Below are 14,918 nucleotides of genomic sequence, written 5' to 3' on the forward strand. Positions count from 1 at the left end.
ATTAATGATCTTATTCTGGGCAAGAATAGTGTATTGGAGAAAGCCAAGCTCCTATCACCAAGAGACCCCAAGAAATAGTGAACATAAACATAGTGAACATAAACATTGGCCCAGCATCACATGACAGCTTCCAAGTCATTACACGGCCATCCCCTAGAGCAGAGGTTGGCAAACATTTTCTGTAAAGGCTCGGACGTCATTATTTCAGGCTTTGTGAGCCATATGATTGCTGTCATTACTACTTGGTTTTGCTGTTGTTGCCCCAAAACAGCTATAGGTACTACATCAATGAATGAGTAATAAAATAAAAGAACAATAAAAACTTTATTATATATTTATTAAATATATGAAATTTGGATTTCATGTATTTTTCATGTGTCATGTAATTCTTTTATTTTTTTTTTAACCATTCAAAAATGTAAAATCCATTTCTAGCTTTTGGGTGGAGGCCTGGATTTAGTCTGGGGGCCATAGATTTCTAAACTGTGCTTATGACATTACCAGCCACAGAGCTGGGTGCCACAGTCTGGAATACAGTCAGCAGGAAGAGAAGAGGGTTGTGGACACACGCCTATATCCTTAAGACATGGGCTTTGTCACAACAAACATAATTTTTACTCCCATTTGACTGGTAAGAACTGAATTACTTGGCTTCACCTCACCATAAATGAGGCTGTTGTTCAGGGGCAGCCATGAATTTGGTTACAAACTTCATACTGCTGAAGAGAGAGGACAGGTTCTGATGGAAGACTTTCAGGCCCTGAATCAGGCAGCTATTCCTTTCTCTTGTTACATGCCTCCTGTTGAGCACATATATCTCTGCACCCCAAACTAGAACAAAGGATTGAATCATAGACATTTTTTGTCAGTTGGCTAAGTCAGAATGAATGAAGCTATAATAGTTTTACTCTAGGGGTGCTCGGTGGCTCAGTTGGTTCAGCAACTGACTCTTGATTTCAGCTGAAGACATGATCTGGGGTCATTAGATTGAGCCCTGCTTCAGGCTCTGCACTTGGTGTGGAGTTAGCTTGTTCCTCTCCCTCCACCTTTGTTACTTCCCCCATCGCCACTCACAGATGTGTGCTCTTTCTCAAATATATTTTTATTTATTATTTTTTAAAAGATTTTATTTATTTATTCATGATAGAAGCAGAGACACAGGCAGAGGGAGAAGCAGGCTCCACGCCGGGAGCCTGACGCGGGACTTGATCCCGAGCCTCCAGGATCACACCCTGGGCCAAAGGCAGGCACTGAACCGCTGAGCCACCCAGGGATCCCCTCAAATAAATACATCTTTAAAAAAATAGCTTTACTCTACATGAATCAATTGATATTTAGGACACAGTGATTGATGAGGAAGCGAAAATAGATGAATTAGTGGTTGAAGGATTAAGAATAATAAAGATAACAAGAATATAGACTCACATACTTTTTTTTTTTTTTTTTTTTTAGATTTTATTTATTTATTCATGAAAGAGAGAGGCAGAGACAGAGGCAGAGAGAGAAGCAGGCTCCATGCAGGGAGCCCCATGAGGAACTCGATCCGGGGACCGCGGGATCATGCCCTGAGCCAAAGGCAGAGGTTTAACCGCTGAGCCACCTAGGCATCCCCACAGTTTTATTTTTAAGGTTAACACTGTTTAGAGCCTCTTTTCCCAAGACCCTGCTGTGTGTTCTTCTGACCTTACCTAAGAGTGAGCTTGGAGGTTTCAACAGTCCGATAAACCCATACTAGGAAAGCCTTGCTCAGAGATGCTGAAAGGTTTCTTCCCTATTAGTGTTGGGAATTCAGCAGTAGAAACCCATGGGTTAAGCCTAATCATATATTTTCATGACTCCTGGAGTGATCTCCAAGAGGCCTTGAGACTTCACTTTTGCTGTCTCTCTCTCTCTCTTTTTTAACTTTTGACTCTTTGTTTTTCTCTCTGGTTACTGGCCAGGTCTGTTTGTCTGCGACTTGTCTAGCTTGTTTTGGGGCTCTGTCCCTTTTCATAGCTGGTCCATGAGCAGAAGGTATCGGACCGCTAGGCCAGGCTGGACGGCATTGCTGAGAGCACAGTGTATACACAAGAGTCTGATTGTGCAGGGGTGGTGCATTTTCCCCATGGGATGCACTGATAGTCAGGAATCTCTGACAGGTGAATGATGAGCTCTTTTAGATCACCAGGTATTATAAAAAGGATAAAAACTTAGGAAGAGCCAGATGGAAAAGATGCATAGGGCCAGCTTTCATGCCCTCTCCAGGCATGCTGCTGTCTCCAAATATCCATGTGTTCACCAACCCAGAAGCTCCACATACTTCTTTTAAGCCACACAGTTTGTTACTTTGTTCCTCTGACAGCTTACTATGTAGTTCTGCTACATACATAGAGCTGATGCGGCTTTACTTTAAATCTTCTCTAAACATTTGGTATTTGGCAAATACCTGACTCTTCTGTGGCTTAGTTTCCTCATCTGTAAAATACAGACAGTACTGATACGAAGAGCAGGGGTTGTGATGATTAAATGAATTAGTTATAGAACTTAGAGCAATGCCTGGCATATCTAAATGCTACTGCTTCTTATTTAGTAAACGTGAGATAAGTATTCATTTTATTGCTATATTTTATATATGAATTTATTACTACTCATACATGTTTTTACATATATTTGTTATATAAAGTCTCTTACAGTTCTCTCTATTCCTTAATTAACTATATGTATTCTGCCTTTTGTGTTCTCTTAACTGTTCATTGTACATTTTATTTTTTCCTTCTTTCTTAGATGGAGATATTGGTTTTGAAACTTCACAGCATGGAATGTCTGAAGAAGTTTCCATCCAGTTTGAGAGAATTAATCTTTTCACAAGCGGTGACCCATATTCCATTTTAGAAGAATTGTGGCAAGATGATAAACAGATAAGGAGATGTGAGGAAAACCAGAACACAAGTGCAGATCATGTCACGTTTATCAACAAGGGAACACTATTTAATGAGAGAGACTGTGAATATAAAAGCACTCAGAAAATTGATCATGTAAACACATACCTTGTTCCTGCGAGAAAAAAACTCCAGAACTATGACTCATTTGGAAGGAGTTTGAAGCCTATTGTAAGCTTATGTGATTATAGAAACAATGCAGCAGAAAATCTTGATAAGATTATTGGATGTGGTAATATTTTTACTCATATGGATTCTCATACAGAAGCACATGCTTGTGAATATAACCAGTGTAAGAAACTTCTGAGTCATGAGCAAGCTCTCATTCAACATCAAAAAATTCGTACTGGGGAGAATCTCAGTTTATTTTCTGATTATGTAAAAATTTTCACCAGGAAGTCACACCTCTTTGCATGCCAGAGTATTTATACTGAAGAGAAACAGCATCAATGCAGCAAATGTGAGACAGTCTTCAGTCAGAAGCTCCAACTTGCTGTTGCTCAAAAGGCTTCTGTAGGAGGGAAACCCTGCACATGCACTGAATATGAAAAGGACTTTTCCCTCAAGTCAAATCCTGAGAAAACTCACACTGAGGAGAATCACTGTAAATGCAGTGAATATGGAAAAGCCTTTATCCAGAAGTCAGATCTGTTCAGATGCCAGGGAATTCATATTGGAGAAAAACCCTATGAATACAGCGAATGTGGGGAAAATGTCTCTCAGAATTCAAATCTCAATGTACATAAAAAAATCCATACTGGAGAGAAACACTTTGAATGTACTGAATGTGGAAAAGCCTTCACAAGGAAATCAACTCTGAGTATGCATCAGAAAATTCACACAGGAGAAAAACCGTATGTGTGTACTGAATGTGGGAAAGCCTTTATCCGGAAGTCACATTTTATTACACATGAGAGAATTCATACTGGAGAGAAACCTTACAAGTGCAGTGACTGTGGAAAATCCTTTATAAAGAAGTCACAACTCCATGTGCATCAGCGAATTCACACAGGAGAGAATCCCTTTATATGTACAGAATGTGGGAAGGTCTTCACTCACAAGACAAATCTCATTATACACCAGAAAATTCATACTGGAGAGAGACCTTATATATGTACTGAATGTGCAAAGGCCTTTACTGACAGGTCAAATCTAATTAAACACCAAAAAATTCATACTGGAGAGAAACCCTATAAATGCAGTGATTGCGGAAAATCATTCACCTGGAAGTCACGGCTCAGGATACATCAGAAATGCCACACTGGAGAGAGACATTATGAATGCAGTGAATGTGGGAAAGCCTTCATCCAGAAGTCAACACTAAGTATGCATCAGAGAATTCACAGAGGAGAAAAGCCCTATGTATGTACTGAGTGTGGGAAAGCCTTCTTCCACAAGTCACACTTTATTACCCATGAGAGAATTCATACTGGAGAGAAACCCTATGAGTGCAGTGACTGTGGGAAATCCTTCACAAAGAAGTCACAACTCCATGTGCATCAGCAAATTCACACAGGAGAGAAACCCTACAGATGTGCAGAGTGTGGAAAGGCCTTCACTGACAGATCGAATCTCTTTACACACCAGAAAATTCATACTGGGGAGAAACCCTATAAATGTAGTGACTGTGGAAAAGCCTTTACTCGGAAGTCAGGTCTCCATATACATCAGCAGTCTCATACCGGAGAGAGACACTATGAGTGCAGCGAATGTGGGAAAGCCTTTGCAAGGAAATCAACGCTAATTATGCATCAGAGAATTCATACAGGAGAGAAGCCCTATATTTGTACAGAATGTGGGAAATCCTTTATCCAGAAATCACACTTAAATAGGCATCGAAGAATTCATACTGGAGAGAAACCCTATGAATGCAGTGACTGTGGGAAGGCCTTCATTAAGAAGTCACAACTTCATGAACATCATCGAATTCACACTGGAGAGAAACCATTTATATGTGCTGAGTGTGGAAAAGCCTTCACCATCAGATCAAATCTTATTAAACACCAGAAAATTCATGCCAGACAGAAACCCTATAAAGGCAATGACTTTAGGAAAACCTTACACTGGAGGCCACAGCTCAGTGTATGTCAGAAATCTGATTCTGGGGAAGTAGAGTGCTCGGTGCCGCAGTCATGGTGTGGGGATACAAAGTAGTGAGAGGCTACTGCTTCACTATGAAGCAGGAGGTGACCAAGCCACCATATCTCTGGTCAGAAGCGTGAATGTCTGGATCACAGAACTGGTGTCTAATTACATGTATGGAGGAAGACACTGAAGAAAGTGCTTAAACAATGTGTTTGGGCCATAGTTAATTACTGGACTCCTGCAAATAATAGTAAATATGCCAGCAGAGGACTTGGTAGACTTTGTTTCATGTTATGGATAAAAAGCTTTATAAATTCAGGGCTGTATTCCCTATTGACCAAAGTAATTTCTTAATGAGTAGAGTGCTAAGAAAATTTTTCATTGTCTAAGGATGCTGAAATGAGGGCAAAAGTATAGACAATTCAAGCCTGTAACTAAGAGAAATCAGAAGTTTTTGTGAAAATTGACATAAAAGACACAAAGGAAGGACCTCCTTTTTTCCTTCAGGAAGTCACTATTATTTATTTTTTACAGTATCAGTGTGTAGAAATTCGGATAAACATTTTTTTTTATTTGACTTTGAGATTGGCAAATTAGAACCACAGGCTTACTTGAACATTAACAGGCCTCTTTAGTTATCCAGTATGTTTCCTTACTTAATAATTCCCTGCCATGGCACAGGTAACTCACACCTAAGAGGCATAAAGTTCTGCCAGCTTATATCCATCCCCAAAGTGACCAATGAGGTAAGCAGCAGCTCTACAGACTATTTATTTGTTACCTTAGAACTGGCCCTGAGACCATGCGACTAAGCCTTGGGTCACAGATATAAAAGTCTTAGCCTCATCCACAGAAATCTGTAATTTTTACTGATTTCTGTTTGGAAAAGAGACAAATTAAGAAAATGGGTTTCAAAACCTAGAATTCTTTCCTTCTAATTTTGTTAATACATTCTCTACATAGTCATCACATGCTACATTATCTTTGGACACTACTGTTTGCCTTTGAGTTTGTCTTCTTAGAAGACAGAATTGCACATTTGGAAGAGTACTCTTCCTGTCCCCTCTCAGACTCTACAAATTAATCTTACTGTGTTTTGAACCCTCTTTCTATTCTTACAGATTTATTCCATCAGATTCTAAAAGAAGTGTTTTATCTTCCAGAATATTCATGAAATTGTCTCTCCTTTTTAGTTTTCTATATTTTGAGTCTTTGTTTTTACATACATTCAAATTTAGAACTCTTCCTGGTTACTTGAACCCTAATCATCATGAAATGTCCATTTTTATTGATACTGATAATTTTTTGCCTTAAGATTTACTACATCAGAAGTTAATACCGTATGTATACTTCACTTATTGAAGGCTGATATAAATTAGTACCCATATCACTCTCTGGACGAGGTGAGCAGCTACTAAAGTAGCTCCTTTATTTCCCTCTTGAGTTACATGGTGTTAATGTTATGCATTTGGATTTTTATGTAGTTGATGTCGTGGTTATTGTCTCAGAGTCGATATTCATCTAGATTAATCCTCATACTTACCCTTTTTATTACTTTTTTATTCCTTCTTTTCCTTCAAGTTTCATTCTAGAATATTTTTTTTTTCTACTGACTGAAGAAGACCCGTTAGCAATTTTTTTTTTAGTGTGTGCTTCCTAGTGACAAATTTTGTTCTTTGGAAGATGTCTTTATTTTGCTTTCATTTTTGAAAGATATTTTTACTCAATATAAGATCCTAAGCACACAGTTCTTTTCTGTTAGTATCTTGAATATATTTTGTTAAAGTCTGTGTTTCACTGTTTTGTTGGAAAATAAGCTTTCAATGTAATTACCTTTGAAGGTAATGTGCTTTTACCCCCTTTTCTCTAGCTCCTTCAAAATTTAGTCTTATCAGGCACCTGGATGGCTCAGTGGTTGAGCATCTGCCTTTGGCTCAGGTCGTGATCCTGGGGTCCTGCAGGCAGCCTGCTTCTCCCTCTGCCTTCGTCTCTGCCTCTCTCTGTGTCTCTCATGAATAAACAAAATCTTTTAAAAAAATTCATGTCTTAGGCTGCCAAAAATCACACATTGAAATGCCTAGGTATGATTTTCTATGTATTTGTTTGGGGTTTGGAGTGTTTTTTAAATCCTTAGTTTAGTAAGTTTTTTTTTTCTTCACATTTTTGGAAATTTCTTGATATTATCTATGTATTCTTCAGCTTCATTACCTTGCTCTGCTTGTCTAGAAATAACCCTATTATTTACATCCCCATTAACTTTTCTCCATTAGTTATTTCAGATTTAGTGATGCTTATCTTCTCTTATACCTGATGATTTTAAATCAATGACCAGATACTATAAACTAACAATTGTAGAGATACTGAGATGGTCTGGTTGATATCTTCTTCCAGAGATTTGCTTTTCACTCTTAACAGGTGGCTAGGTGAGAGCATGAGCACCCCTGCTTGTTTTTCTCCAGTCTTGTAGTGACAGTGTGTAAAACTGGGCTCCAGTCTCCATGATGGCTTGTCTGGTGTTTTTCACTCTTATTTCTAGGGGATACCCTAGAGACGTGGACTTTGCCAGATATCTCATTCTGGGAAGGAACTTAATTTGTCTAAGAGGCCCCATAAGCTTGTCAAAAACTTTAACCTTTCTTGCCCAGTATTTGCTTTAAAAATGAGCACACTTTTTTTTTTTTGAAGATCATATTTATTTATTTGACAGAGAGAGAGAGAAAGAGAGAGGCAGAGAGAGTACAAGTAGGCCAAGCAGCAGACCGGGAGAAAGAGAAGCAGATTCCCCGCTTAGCAGAGAGCCCAACTCGGGGCTCGATCCAGGGACCCTGGGACCACGGCCTGAACCAAAAGCAGACATTTAACCAAGTCACCCAGGCATCCCTGCAAACACCTCTTTTTAATAAATAGCCCTAAATTCCAGAGGTCTGTCTTTTTTTTTTTTTTTTTAAGATTTTATTTATTCATGAGAGACAGAGCTAGAGACAGAGGCAAAGGGAGAAGCAGACTCCCTGCAGGGAGCCCGATGCAGGACTTGATCTCAGGACCCCAGTATCATGCCCTGAGCCGAAGGCAGATGCTCAACCATTGAGCCACCCAGGCATCCCCAGAGGTTATGTCTTATCTTTAATCTTATTCCTGTAGTTTCTTACTTCTTGGTAGCTCTCAGTGCCATCACAAAATTAAATATATTTAATATTTTCTTCCACCATTTTTAGTTTTAATTACCAAAACTTTCCAAACTAAAAAATGAAAGTGTTCTGATTTGTGACACTATTCCCATTTCTTTTGGTGGTAAAAGTTAAGACATTTACTGTTTGTTTCAGATTTTGTGAACTTTGATACATAAGGGGAAATTACCTTTTTTTGGTAGTGTCAAATTTTATTATGGTAGTTGCCAGACTTTAGCAAAAAGAGATTGACTAAGAGACTCTTGTGTTTCTTTTTTAATAGTATGTTTTTTTCCCCCTTTGGATGGTAAATAGGAAGTGAAGTTAATGAAAACTGGTCTAACAGCCCAGGGGTTTGAGAATAAGGATTTCAAAGATTAATTAAAAGGATTATTGAGATAGTGATTCTCAACCTTTTTATTCCCAGACACGTTACTTAATTTTTTTTTTAATTTTTTTTCTTAATTTTTATTTATTTATGATAGTCACACAGAGAGAGAGAGAGAGAGGCAGAGACACAGGCAGAGGGAGAAGCAGGCTCCATGCACCGGGAACCCGATGTGGGACTCAATCCCGGGTCTCCGGGATCGCGCCCTGGGCCAAAGGCAGGCGCCAAACCGCTGCGCCACCCAGGGATCCCGTTACTTACTTTAAAAAAAAAAAAATTTTTTTTTTTTTTTAAGATTTTATTTATTTGTTCATGAGAGACACAGAGAAAGAGAGGCAGAGATGTAGGCAGAGCGCACCATTGGGGATCCCAATGCGGGATTCCATCCTGGGACCGCAAAATCACTCCCTGAGCCAAAGACAGATGCTCAACCACTGAGCCACCAGGGGTCCCTTATTTATTTATTTTGAGAGAGAGCACAAACAGAAGGAGCAGCAGAGGGAGAGGGAGAAGTAGCCTCCCCACTGAGCAGGACTCGATCCCAGGACCCTGAGATCATGACATGAGTTGCAGGCAGAGACTCAGACACTCAGCCAACTGAGCCACCTAGGCACCTCCCCAGGCACATTTAAAAAAATACAGTTCTACATTATTGAGCTGAAAAAAGAAGAAACATTACCTTTTGTCAACAGGGTAGTAACATCTAGGAGAAAGGAAGACTTCCTTTTACTGGCCTCCACATATTTGAAGAGGGACTGGGAATTGATTTGGGAATGGATGATGGACAGTTAGGTGTTAAATGGGAGAGCTAAATCTTACTTAGATGGAATTCCAAGGTTGGTAAAAATTGAAGGCATGTGCAGTAAGGACCTTACCAGGGAGAGTAGTGTGAAATAGACATATCTTTTTATGCCACTACTATAATACAGTTCATTTATATTTATAGCAAAGCTTTTTAAAAACAATTTTATAATCTAAATTTTTAAATTAAAAAGTAATTTTTAAAACCTTTCATTCTGTGAGTTAAAAAAAAGTAAGAAAACTCATTCAACCCAACATTTAATCATGCATCAGATAATTCATAGGAGAGAGTAATTTTCTGTCTTACTAAATGTGAGTAGGGCTTCATTTACAAATCATTACATCATTACAGAGAATAGCAGAGAATTCATGCTGGAAAGAAAACTTATGTATACAATAACTAAAAAATCATCCTTAAAGTGAAAAGTTAACTTTTTGAAGAGCAAATTCCTATATGAGAGAAATAACAGATCAGAAGTTGATTTTTCCTCAGAAACTCATTTTAGAGAGAGAAACCTATAAAAGCAATTACTGGAGAACCACATGGAAGTTACAAAATCTCTGTTGCAAATGTATTTCATGTGGAAATAGCTTCATTCAGAAATCAATTTTCAGTATTTGCATGAGTGAAATTGTATTTCCTGAAAATGATAAACACTTCTCTGAGTTTGAACAAGTTACTCCTTTGACAGAGTTGTTGTATTTTATTTCTTTATTTTTTTAAGAGAGTTTTTGTTTTATTTGAGAGAGAGCAGCAGAGGGAGAGGGAGAAGCAGGCTCCTCGCTAAGCAGGGAGCCTGATGTAGGGCTCGATCCCAGAGACCCTGGGATCGTGACCTGTGCTGAAGGCAGATGCTTAACCAGCTGAGCCATCCAGGTGCCCCGAGTTGTATTTTAAAAAGTCTTTGTGTACAGTTTATATCTTACCAGACATCATAAAAATGGAGGAGAATAACTTTTATGAGGATACATCATTTTCTTAAAATGCCATAAAATTAATATCAGGAGGAAACTGGAAGAGCTTTTCCCATAGAAGCATTTTATAAGGAATAAATTTCATTTTGTTCATTGGTTAAGTTTCATGTCCATGTCTTAAACCAGTTGGGATAATAGGCCAGCCCAATAATTGCCTTTCTTTTTTTTTTTTTCTTAACTTTTTATTTAGGAATGGTTTCAAACATATAGAACAGTGTTTCGATAATAGGAAGGGCAGAAAAATTACATAGTAACCCTTTACCCAAATTCATCTGTTAACATTTTGCTCCATTTGTTTATCAGCAATATTGGCAAAAAGCAACCAGATTCTATGAGTAAGACAGCTAATTTTCTATTTTTTTTAAAGATTTATTTATTCATGATAGACAGAGAGAGAGAGGCAGAGACACAGGAGGAGGGAGAAGCAGGCTTCATGCCAGGAGCCCGACGCGGGACTCGATCCAGGGCTCCAGGATCGTGCCCTGGGCCAAAGGCAGGTGATAAACTAACGAGCCACCCAGGGATCCCCTAATTTTCTATTATTTAGAAAAATATTACAATTCAAGGGAAATGAAATTTGAAGGCTTCTACCTTTTCTTCCACCACTTTCAAGGCCTTTATGCTGTCCTTATTTCCCAAAATGCAGATGACAGTTTCAGCATGGGACTGAAACACTGTAGCGGACTGAGGCCAGCATGTGAATGAGATGAGATGGGCTGTGCATGGGTAAACATGGCACTGCCATAGCAGCAAGGTACAGGCTGAAAAGGCCTTTTCCCTCCCTTGTGAGGACTGGACCCCCAACATGGTAGAAGTAACGTAGAGGTAGGAAAGGACAGTACCCAGGATAGGAGCCCCCACCCAACAGAGGGCAGTGCCAACTCACTGACAGAAATGCCCACAAAAACCTTTCTTTTAATTAAATAACATTGAAACACACATGTAAGTATGACTTATATTTTATCTCTTGAATCCTGCACTTTGTCCAGTTATAGCAACTCCAGGCACCAACAGTCTGTCACTAAATAAGCAGTGGTAGTCAACTTCATAGTTTTCTTTTTACTTAATCATTAATAATATATGTGCGCACATGAGTGTGATTTCATTGTCTTAAGCTGGAGTTATATTACACGGTTTTGCATCTTTTGCACTCAAGAATAACTTAACTAGCTGAAAAAAAGTCTGTGGTGTGGACAGGTCATAGTTTGTTCAGCCCTCTCTGCCACTGTTCACATTTTTGTCATTAGAGAAAATGGTCCATAACCACCCTCAAGAGGTGGGATAGTGTAATGGGCTAATAGGCAGTCATAACCATGCCATTACCTATTGGAGCTTTTCCTCTTTCTGTAAGCTACTTCTGGCAGACTGATGGATTGAATTGTGTTTTCTTATTTTGATAGAAATTGTCAGATGTCTATGGAATAAATAAGAGTAGCATTTCATATTTCCCAACATCAGTATATAAAGCCACCCTTCCCCTCTACTAAAAACAATGGTTACTCTAACTCTGAGAAGTTTTCTGATTTCAAAGTGATAACTTACTTTAATTTACATACTAATATACCTCTTTAAATGTTTCTTGGCCATTTAATTAGCTAAGTTGCCTTTATAAACGTTATAAACCATCTTTCTTTTTGGATTGTTGTCAATTTGCGACAGGTTTATTTTTTTATGCTAAAGGTAATAAGTCCTTTAAGAAAACTATTGCTTGACTCTTAACTTTGTATATATTTTCCCATTCACATAATTTTATTTTTTACATGTTTAAATGTGTTTTTTTTTTTTACAGTTTCTGAATTTCTAGTTTGAGTTAACCTCATGGAATAACATTTTTAAATGTCTTTTTTGGTGTATGTTGTATATCTTTTGGGAAAGTAATTTTTTTTTTCCCTTGGGCATGGATAGCCACTTTCACAATTGTAGACATGTTGGTTTACAGAGCAAGTCCAGTGCTTCTCCCTCACTACTTTGTTAGCATCTTTTGAAGTTGGTAGTGGCCAGGTGACTGACTCAGGTCAGGACAATCAAAACACTGGTAGATGCATTCTGGGAAAACCTTTGCTTTCCTAAGAAAAGGGGTAGTTTTAACTGATGCTATCAATTTACCCTTCTTCCTGCCTTGCACATGATGCCTGGGAGAGTGGGAACCTTCTCAACTGTAGGAGAAAGAAACACTGGTCATGACAGTATTTAGTCAACACTAATAGCAAGTTACCTCCAGACTTTTGCTTGGTGATCGAAATAAAAGGTTTTGTATAAGCCATTGTATTCTAAGTTTATCTTGTATCTGAAAGCATGCCTAAATTTATTCAGGCATCAAGATGTGTAAAGTAATCCATCTTTTTTTCCCCAAATTTTTATTTATAGTTCGTTAACATATAATGCAATATTGGTTTCAGGGGTAGAATTTAGTGATTCATCACTTATACACCCAGTGCTCAACAGAACAAGTGCCCTCCTTAATGCCCATCACCCATTTATCCCATCCTCTACCCACATCCCTCCTCAACTCTCAATTTGTTCTATAGTTAAGAGTCTTTTATAGTTCACTTCTGTCTCTTTTCTTCCCTTATGTTCATCTGTTTTGTTTCTTAAATTCCATATGTGAGTGAAATCATATATTTGTCGTTCTCTGTAAAGTAATCCATCTTTTCTCTTTTACAGTAGAAAAATATTTAAAAACCCCAGTAGATACTCCACATGAACTTAAAGTAAGGTAGAGAGATAGAAAATTTACATAAGATTTGTAATGAGTAAGAAGAACCACAAGTGATATTGGATCAATTAATAGGATCAAAAAGAATACTACCTAGAATGAATGATTTTACGGCAAGACAGAGTTGACCAAAATTGAATAGGAAATTAAAAAGATTGATAGCTATAAGATAAATTGTAAATATCATTACAGAGCAATCATTTAAAATGTACCAGAACCATAGGAAGAGATTTCTTAAATAGGTCAAATAATGAAGTAAAAAAAAAAAAAAAAAAAAGTTAAATTTGGCTTTTCAAAATTAAAAACTCTTGGCACTGCTAAGAAAATGAAAAGGTAAGATACAGAATGGGAGAGAATATTTGCAGTAGATATCTGACAAAAGATTTGTATTCTGAAAATACAAATTTACAACCAAATTGTAAGAAGGCAAGTAATCCAATAAAAAATGGTAACAAACTCAGACAAATTGTTCGTGAAAGATGTGACATGGCCAAGAAGGAAAAAGGATTTTCAACATTAGCCATCAAAGAAATGCTAATTAAAATACAATGATACCTCTATGCATTCATTAAAAAGACTAAAATTAAAATGATTGGCAGCAACAAGTGTTGGAAGATGTGGAGCAACTGGAAATCCTTTGCAGCAAGTGGAAATTTGAAATAACACATACACTTTGGAAATCAGTTTTCAAATTCTTGAACAGTTAAAATACACAGCTACCATACAACCCAGCCATTCCACTCCCATATTCAACCCAAGAGAAATGAAAACTTATGTCCATATGGATTTGTACATGCTTGTTGATAGTTTTATTCATAATAGTCTCAAACTGAAAATAGACCTCATGTCCATCAAGTGAATAAATGTCTAAAATATGGTCTATCCATAAATGACTACTGTCGTGCTCTTCAGCAATAAAGAGCAGTGACTACTGACATATGCAACAACACAGATGAATTTCAAAGTCATTTTGAATAAAAAGCGAGTCATAAATGAGTATCACACACTAAATAATTGCATTTATATGAAATTTTGGAAACTAATAGGGAAGTGACACAAATAGTGAAGTGAAATGCAAACTCAGTGACACAAAGATTGGTGGTTGCCTGGTGCTGGGGGCAGGGAAGGTTGGCCTTTAAAGGTGTACAAGAAATGTTTTAGGGGTGATGAAAATGTTCTGTATTTTTATTGTGTTAGTGGTTTCATAGATGTATACAATTATCAAATGCATTGAACACTAAATGGATGCAGTTTATTGTATGTAAATTATATCAATAAAGTTGATTTTTAAAAGGCAACATGAAGAGATGGATTCATAATCTCATTTTAGTACATGTTTAGAGACCAGATAATTTTATCAATTCAAATTACTCCAAATCCTAGAGATAGCATTTCTCAATATATTTTTATAATTCCCAATATATTTTATATTTCTCATTGTTTTCATTGAAATTTAAAAATATACCATCACTATAAAACCATCATAGTAAATGCAAAAATAATTGACTCATCACTTATGATGCAAATATAAATAAAAGCATATAGAATGAGTTTTGCAGTATATAAAGTTATTTAATTCTAAAATTCAAGAGTAATGGAATATCAATGAGTGACTAAGTTAAAAGAGGAAATATGTTTTAAAATATTTACTGAAAAGTACTTGATTAATTCACTCTTTACTAATAAAATAGGTATGGTAAGAAATTACTTAAATATAATTATTTTGCTAATAGCAACAACAAATACTTTATTTTTTAAAGATTTTATTTATTTATTCTTGAGAGACACACAGAGAGAGGCAGAGGGAGAAGTAGGCTGCCTGTGAGGAGCCTGATGTGGGATTTGATTCCAGGACCCTGTGATCACGA

At 37.3% G+C, this 14,918-nt stretch overlaps 1 protein-coding gene across 12 annotated transcripts in view; it reads left to right on the plus strand.

Moving 5' to 3' along the window:
• The window catches only part of ZNF484 (zinc finger protein 484), a 44,552-nt gene extending 30,204 nt beyond the window's left edge, over positions 1 to 14,348 (plus strand). For 11 of the 12 annotated variants that reach the window (XM_049093299.1, XM_025423691.3, XM_025423689.3 and 8 more), the window contains one exon: positions 2,764 to 14,348. In XM_049093299.1, the coding sequence (XP_048949256.1) occupies positions 2,764 to 5,072 (2,309 nt within the window). In that variant the 3' untranslated portion in view covers positions 5,073 to 14,348. Of the gene's footprint in view, positions 1 to 1,452; positions 1,630 to 2,763 lie in introns of all 12 variants that reach the window. The other variant, XM_035699057.2, reaches the window with a different exon arrangement.
• The last annotated feature ends 570 nt before the right edge of the window (positions 14,349 to 14,918 follow it).

This window comes from Canis lupus, chromosome 1 (genome assembly GCF_003254725.2).
Source record: "Canis lupus dingo isolate Sandy chromosome 1, ASM325472v2, whole genome shotgun sequence".
NCBI lineage: Eukaryota > Metazoa > Chordata > Mammalia > Carnivora > Canidae > Canis > Canis lupus.